This window comes from Mesitornis unicolor, unplaced genomic scaffold (assembly GCF_000695765.1).
Source record: "Mesitornis unicolor isolate BGI_N332 unplaced genomic scaffold, ASM69576v1 scaffold45110, whole genome shotgun sequence".
NCBI classification, from domain to species: Eukaryota; Metazoa; Chordata; class Aves; order Mesitornithiformes; family Mesitornithidae; genus Mesitornis; species Mesitornis unicolor.
Genome location: NW_010161150.1, coordinates 1 through 7951, shown reverse-complemented (window position 1 = coordinate 7951; position 7951 = coordinate 1). Strand labels below are relative to the sequence as shown.

At 56.7% G+C, this 7951-nt stretch overlaps 2 protein-coding genes across 2 annotated transcripts; one reads left to right on the top strand and one right to left on the bottom strand.

Moving 5' to 3' along the window:
* Positions 1 to 25: 25 nt before the first annotated feature.
* TRAPPC4 (trafficking protein particle complex 4) lies at positions 26 to 782 on the top strand (the record flags this gene model as incomplete). Its single annotated transcript, XM_010192053.1, has 3 exons — positions 26 to 140; positions 225 to 351; positions 704 to 782. Coding segments are annotated over 3 exons (321 nt in total), but the record flags the coding sequence as incomplete, so codon positions are not given.
* Positions 783 to 2517: 1735 nt separating this feature from the next.
* Positions 2518 to 7893, bottom strand: SLC37A4 (solute carrier family 37 (glucose-6-phosphate transporter), member 4; the record flags this gene model as incomplete). Its single annotated transcript, XM_010192041.1, has 8 exons — positions 2518 to 2684; positions 2919 to 3057; positions 4031 to 4096; positions 4345 to 4458; positions 4838 to 4923; positions 5081 to 5239; positions 6169 to 6412; positions 7661 to 7893. Coding segments are annotated over 8 exons (1208 nt in total), but the record flags the coding sequence as incomplete, so codon positions are not given.
* Positions 7894 to 7951: the final 58 nt, after the last annotated feature.

Sequence of the window (7951 nt, the reverse complement as noted above, 5' to 3'; positions counted from 1 at the left end):
GGGGGTGGCGGGGTGCTGAGGGCCGTCTCCCCGCAGGCTGTTCGCCATCGGGTCACAGCTGTCCCCCGAGGTGGGGAGCTCCGGGATCGAGATGCTGGAGACCGACACCTTCAAGCTGCACTGCTTCCAGACGCTGACAGGTACCGGGTGCCTGGTGCTTTTCTGCTCGGCTGGGGCTGCTGCAGGGCTCGGCCTCCCTCATGCCTCTGTCCTTATGCCTCCAGGGATCAAATTCGTGGTTCTTGCTGACCCGAGGCAGGCGGGGATAGACTCCCTTCTCCGCAAGATCTACGAGATTTACTCAGACTATGCGCTGAAGAATCCTTTCTACTCCCTGGAGATGCCCATCAGGTAAGGAGGAAGCTTCTAATAACGTGGCCGCAGCCCCTGGTCATTTTCTACCTGTGCAGTGACAAGCACCAACAGCCCTGAAGTACCAGAGCAGACCCAGACTGCTGCAGTGAAGGGACCGGACACTGACCTGTGCTTGTTCCAGTGCTGGGAAGGTGGGAAGTGCTCATTCTTGGTCCTAACGTAGCGCTTGAGCCTGTACAAGAAGCTTTACTTGTGCCAAGCCAGAGCTTGACAGCTGTGAGCGTGTTGCCTTGTGACCTAGGGGATCTCTTCCTGAAGGATACGGGGCTCCCATCTTCGTCAGCCTGTTCTGTGGGTAGAGTCATCCCCATCTGCTCTCTTGTTTCAGATGTGAGCTGTTTGACCAGAACCTGAAGCTTGCCCTGGAGGTGGCAGAGAAAGCTGGACCCTTTGGACCTGGATCGTAGACGAAGCCCTACCTGTGGCACAGAGTCCTTTGGCTGAGGAGCAGGGCCTCTCTTCCCCAGCTGGCTTCCCTGGAGCACCCTCCTCCACAGCAGAGACTGCGGATCCCCAAACACGCTTCATTACCTCCCAAGACGCTGCTTTATCCCCTTTGTGTGAGATTTACAGACTCCTTACACAGTTTACACTGGGCCACAGGGGTTTATTCTGTTGTCATGGCTCCACTGCCCTTCAGCAAAGACAAAGTGTGGGTCTGGGGCCTTACCGTGGTCGATCGTCTTTCGTTTCATAATTGTACATATGTCTTTTTCCTGTACAGCTCTGACGTAGGGTTTTGCAGGGGGTTTCTGTGCAGGAGTAATAAACACTCCCCAAAGCAGCAGATGGCTGCTCGTTTTCTGTGTGCACCCCACCAGGGTAAGGGGTTTTGGGCCGTTCTGCTCGCGCCGTTCCCCGTAAGACAACCAGAGCCCTTGTGACACTGCTCCATTTTTATTTCACAGACAGTAGATCATCATGTAATTAAGTACAAAATATTATTTGCTTCCATCGTTTTAATTAAGGCTGCCTACCTACTCTTGCAACCGAGCTGTTCACTACAGTACCTGCAGGCAGGTTCTTGGCGAGTCGAACCTGCCTCTTCCAGGGCTCTAAAGCAGTAAATCCTTCCAGGGAAAAACAGGAATATTCACCAAAATCCCGGTTAAAAACCTGAGTCTGTTTATTGCAAAGGGTGCTGGGCCTCACTGCTGCTGGCTGGCAGTGCTGGCTCTGCCCAAGCCCTGCAGCTGCGAGAGATGCTGCTCTCGGCCAGAAACATCCTGGACTACACATCCTGTACTGGAAAACAGCAGCTGGTGCTAGAAATGCTGGATTTGAGGAAAGGCAGCGGCAGGAGACGCGGGCTGGCGGCAGCTGTCGCAATCCCTGCTGCGGGGTTGATGTTCCGGGCTGATGTGCAGAGCGTCGCTGCAGCCGGGCTTGGCAAGCAGCTGCCGGCCTGGCAAATCATTAACGCAGCGCCCAGCGGCCGCGCCGGGCAGGAGCAGCTCCTCAACGCGCTCCCCGCAGCGCCAGGAATTGCCTGGAAACGGCTGTTGCTGCGTGCTGCGGGAGCGCTGCCACCCCAGCGCATCGCCCTTCTGCTGGGCCTCAGCAAACACCGCCCTCGCTCCTGGCGCCCGATCCCACAAAGCCAACGCGACGCCGCTCTCAAAGCAGCCGTGAGGCCGCACCGCAATCATCGTTACTCACCGCGCTGTCACCGTCCGGGGACTGAATAAACAAAGACAGCTGTGCTAGGACGGTATCGACGCATCGGCAAAGGCTCGCCACAGCACCCTGAACAACGCACATCAATTAACACTGACAGCAAATGGCTGGGACGGACAGAAAGGACAGAACTAAACGTGGCAGCACCCAAAACCCCACATTTCAGAGTATTTCCAGCGGAGAAGCTCGGGCTGCGAAGCCCGCTACACTTCACCAACAGTGCTGTGAGAAAGAGGTACGGTGAAATCATTGCAAATGTAAACTAGCTGGATTATCACATCTCGAGGGAAACAAGTGATCGGTAGCAGGAACCTTGTGCGCTCAGGCACGTGGCAGTGGGTGAGGAATCGAGACACTTTCACCTGGGTTGCAGCAAGAGGTAAACTCACTCCTAGGCCAGTTCAGCAAAACACGAGCATCGTTCACGTGGGCACGGGAGGGTCCTTGTCACCGAGCCACTTCTCCTCAATCCGCCTTCCTGGGGACCCGGCCCATCTTGGTGCGGATGTTGCGCAGCAGGAAGAAAGCCACCGTGCTGCCCGTGCAGGTCATTTCGGCCACCCAGAAGGCTGTGGCCCAGCTGTAGTGCTTGGCAATAGTACTGAAGGGAAGTCCGGCCAGAAAACCCCCAACTGTAAGGGAAAACAGAACATTAGAGACGCTCGAGTGTCTCAGTTTTATCTGCCAATGCTTGGTTTTGCACGTATAAAAATTCCTCAGGCGGGTCTGAACTTAAAGCACACGGCAAAAACCCATTGGGTACAGCTGAGGTGACCTCCCATGATCAGTAACTGCACCCTCAGACCACGCTGCACCAGGAACACGCACGGGTTCTGTTTGGTTTTGGAGAAAGGGGCGTCACTCACCGTTGGCCATGAGCGCCACTATGGCGTGGGAGGTGCCACAGAGGTTGGCGGGGGCGCTTTCGTTGGCTATGACCCCAAAGAGGGCGATGGGCCCGTAGGAGGAGAACCCGAACACGGCTCCCAGGGTCAGGATCCACAGCTGTTGAAACAAGTTACCATCAGAAAGGGGATCTGCGCATCCCGCCACCGCCAGGCAGCAGCTGCCGACAGCGCTCAGCGAGGGGGTCTTGACATTTTGGGGCTGACGCCGCGCCCTGGCCTGCAGAGCTGCAGTCATGGCCGTACACACAGCCCAGCTGCCCCTGCATGCGCTGCAACGCCGGCTCTGCTCTGACCCTAAACTGTGCAGCACCACCTGCGCCGTTCTGCAACAATGACCCAGGACGCTGAGGGGAGGTGGAAAACGATCCCAGGAAATCACAGGAGAGCGCTGTGAATCGGCTTCTAAAAGTGATCCTGGAGACACCACTGGAAAGCTTTTCTCATTTAGAGGCAAGCAACTGATCACAGCACCGTTCTTTGCCACAAGCCGCTATCTGATAACCTCCGTGTTACTATAACACAGAAACAAACCCAAAACCCCAACAGTCTGAGCTTCGGTGTTAGCTTATGCACTAAGAGAACAGCCTGGCTCAGAATTTATCAGTGGCGACGAAGGAAAAGCAACCTGAGCACCTCAGGATCACAGCGTCCTTCTTGTACTGCACACAGCACTGCGCGATGCCCAAGGGAAGAGTGCCAGCTCATTTTCCAGGTAAGACACAGAAACAGAGTTAGGAAAACACTTGCCATGAATCAAGCAGGAAGGCACCTGCAGGAGCAGCCATTGCCCTTGACCTCACCCACAAAACCCTTAAACCACCTACATTGGACCTGGTGAACAAACGTCCTCAGAACCTTCTACACAAAAACTTGCAAGCTTCATGTCCAGACGTGTTAAGGTCATTGGTATAATCAAAAAGGGTTGTAAGGAAAGGTTTCTCTCATAGAACTTACAGTAATCTTCTCAGTGCCCTGTTCTAAGTCCTGCAGAGCTAACCAACCTCCCAGCACAGCAAAAGCCAGAGCAGCGAAAGCAGAAACAGGCAGAGAGAAAAAGGCAAGGCAGAAACCTCGTGCTCTGTGAGGCCTGTAAGATCAGCGAGAGGTTGCAAGGCTACAGTCCAGAAGTGGCTTTCCTGAAGGAGGAAAAAAGGAAAAGGAGAAAAGCAGTTTCATTTACTCAGCAATCACGAGGGCAGATGCAAGTCACGTCTATGCTACAGCCGGTGACGCAGCTGCCCAAGCCAACCTGGACCAAGTTACCCTGCGGCTCCGGTGCCAAGGCAACGCAAACTTGTGGTTCTTGGGCAGGATGAGGAGGAGACTCCCACTCCCACCGTCAAACCCCTCACCAGTAAAGGGCCGCCCCTGCAACCTGTGTTACCTTGGGAGACTCAGCAGTCACCGTCACACGGAAGAGGAACATGGACACGCACATCCCGGCCATCATGGACAGCAGCAGCGCGTGCCGAGGGTTCCCGTAGCTCGACAGACCCGACTGCAACAGCCGAGGGAAACGGAGGGTGAGGAGCTGGAGGGCTTCACATTAAACCCACAAAGTAAACAGACCAAACCTCTTAAGCCCGACACGCGCATCGACCCCCTAGCATCGGTATATGTGTTCCCCCAGACCCCCTCGGGCCTGCAGAGCGGAGCACGGGTCTGCCCCTCTCGGTTGAGCCACGCAGGGATACCACCCAAACTCATGGCTCTCCAGAGCGACACAACCAGAGCAGCGTCCTGCTCCACGATGGGTGCAGGTGCTGGGGACAGAAATAATCTTTAAAGGAAGCCAAAGCAAGCTGTAAAACTCCTGCCGCTGCTCGGGTTGTCCCTGTGTGAACGGCCCAGCACACCCCAGGGTCCCCATTGCTTACCCTTGCTACCGCTCTGTCAGAAAGGTATCCAGCAGCGATGCTTCCCACCAGACCCCCGATCTCCAGCGCGCTCATGTAGGAGCTACCTGGAACGCAGGTGAGGCAAGGAAAAGGCCATCAGGTTTGGTGACAGCAGCAGAGCTGCAGTGCCAGCCCCTCAGCCCCCGCGTCCTTTGCCCATTCCCATTCCAGCGCTGGACAAAACCTCCCAGGCCACAGCCACAAAACCCCCCAGTGTCTTACCCACGAGCACGGACTGTCCCCTCTCCTGGATCAGGAAGAGCTGTCCCCAGTCGGTGCAGCAGGTTTTCACTCCAAACACCACCAGGTAGCCCGTTGAGAGCACCCAGAGGTAGGGGGAAAGCAGCAGCTCTGTCAAAGTGCTGTTGTCGCTGGCGGAGCCTGAGGAGCAGCAGGAGCAGCGTTACTACCGCTGCAGCACAGCTCCTCAGCCGCTACAACTCCGTGAGCAGCATCCACGCACAAGGACATCCTGGCAGGGAGGTGTTCATTCATCGCTACCGGAGATGAACGGCTCCTCCTCCCCCATGTTCTGGGTTTGCTGCGATTTCAGAATCTTTTCTGTCAATCGACTCCACGTTCATTTAAGATCTCAAAGGAATAATCCACACGCTACTCTCAGTCATTTTCTGTGTTGCGGTTCCCAATAAACCCTTCACAAAGGTTGTTGGAAAATCACCTGCTCCCCCAGATTTTGTGCTACCGTTTCAAAGCTGTGCCTGTGTAAGCCATACAGGTACCCAAACAAAGCTGCTGGCTTTCAGCTGCTACCTTGATTTCTGCATCGAGCGCCTACAGATGAACGCTCGGGGGAAGCGATGGCGCTCACTGACACAAAGAGGCCACGTCTAGCAGCAGAGTGGAAAACAGGCTGAGTTCCCACTGGCCTTTAAAATCCCACAGCAAACCTGTGTTGCAACCCCCCTCTCCCTGCTCTGCCTCCAGAGGCACCGCACCGAGGGGTCGAGCAAACATTTACCAACCACACATCCTGGGGAGGACAGAAAACACCGAGCAGAGTCCAGCCCAGCCAGGGGTCAAGAGAACCACGGCGGGGCGAGGGGACGACCGCCCGTCCTCAAGGGAGGCCAGGCTGCAGGACGCCTTCCCTCCTGCTGCGTTTCCCCCCTCTCCAGTGCCCGCCAGCCCCGATCTGAGCACGGGAGGCACTGAGAACACCGGGCACTGCTGGCAGGAAGGTGCTAAACAGGCAGGGAGGTGAAACAGCCACGAGCAGCTCAGCGATGGACACGGCCACTGTCAGGCCAAGCAGCGGCAGAACCCGGCGATCAGGGAACCCTCGTGCTCACCTTTCTTGCCTTTCTTGGCCGCTTGTTCGATGTTGGGCAGCCCAACGTCCGAGGGCTCGTTTTTAATCAGGACAAGGCAAACGAAGGAGACGACCACGCAGACGAAGCCGGAGAAGGACAAAGTTGTGCGCCAGTCGTAGTGCAGAGACACCAGAGCAGCAATGATGGGGCCCAGGCCCCCGGCCAAGTTCATGCTTGTAGACAGGACTGCCCACCACGTCCCGAACTGGGAAGGCTCAAACCACTGTGCAACAACAAGAAAACCAGCATGAGGTCTGAGAAAGAGAGCAACAATGTGCCCAAAAACCCGCCACCAAGGCCCACCTTGTGTGTTTGTGGCAGTTCAGACCCAGATGTACAAAAGCAGGTACAGGGATCACCTACACTTCACTTCATTTGGAACTCCAAACGTTACCCAAGCACCAGCCACAGCACCCAACAGGTGCTTGCGCCACGAGCCAGCTCCATGCTGTTTCCATTTACAGACTGGGAAACCGAGACGTGGGCCAGGAGAGGCAAATTTAAGAGGACATGGGTTCTCTGGACTCGCTGGCCAGGAACAGCGTCCTCCTGGAAAGGTCTGCTGGCACAGGAGCAGGAACGGATACGGGGTCACAGGGTAACTTTAGGACTCGCCATTGCATTAAATATCAGGCACAGTTGGCTCTCAGAGCCAGAACCACTCGGGTGGTTGTTGTGGGCAGGAAAATGTCAGAGCTGCATTCACAAACGCCTTCAGAAAGCACCGAAGTATCAGGAAACACTGCATGCATTGTTCCCGTTATTTGGGACCTTCCCTTCTGTGCACGCAGCACCCAAAACAGCCCCTCTCCCGCCAGCTGCACGAGGCTCGGTGCCTCACAGGAGGGCAGCGCAGCTGCTCCTCTCCCCCTGCCCCACAAGTGCGGGCACTCCTGGATTTCACGTCTTTCCAGAGAGGTCAGCACACAGCTGGCCTCCTTCCCTGCTGCCCTAGGGCAGAAATCCGCTGAGATCGCCACAAAACCCAACCGCACGCAGCTCAGAGGCTCGACTCGTGCTGCTCCCCGTACATTTCGTGGTTTTCTACCTGAACGCCCCACAGTTTGCAATTCCTGAGTTCCCCGAGCATGCAGATGGACTCCTGCTCTTCGCCCCTTGCCCAGCAGCAAACGGCTGCGACGGCAGAGAGACAGGCAGAGCTCTGTCTTCACGACTGGATCCCAACAAATTAACTTCTGATAGCGGAGAAGATCCACTACCAGGAGGTGTGACTTATCACACTGAGGTTCATAAATGCAAGAGCTGATGAACTTTCTGAATCTCTGCTGGAACAAGCAGAGCCTTGTGCGTGAGGGCTCACTCCACACACAGCTCATGGTTCTGACCTCCCTGCCTGCACGGGGGCAGGAATGGGCGCAAGCGCCCCGGGTTCGGAGCAGCCGTCCCCCTAACGCAGCCCTGCTGAGGAGAAGCAGTGGGAAGCCCCCCTCGTCTCCCACCGAACGCTCACCTTGCGCAGGATCTTCCCGCAGGGCGGCCAGCCCAGCCCCTGGGCCAGGCCGTTGAGGAACCAGAGCCCCGCGAAGGCCGTCACGGTGGAGCTCCAGGAGAACACCACGTTGACCGAGCCCACCATCAGCAGTCCGGCCGAGAAGAGCCAGCGGGCGCTCAGCTGGTCGGAGAGGACCCCGCTGACGAACTTGCTGATGGCGTAGGCCGCGGACTGGCTGCTGGTGATGAGACCTGCGGCGGGGCAGAGCCCAGGCGCGACTCAGCCCGGTGGTCCCCGGTACAACCGGCA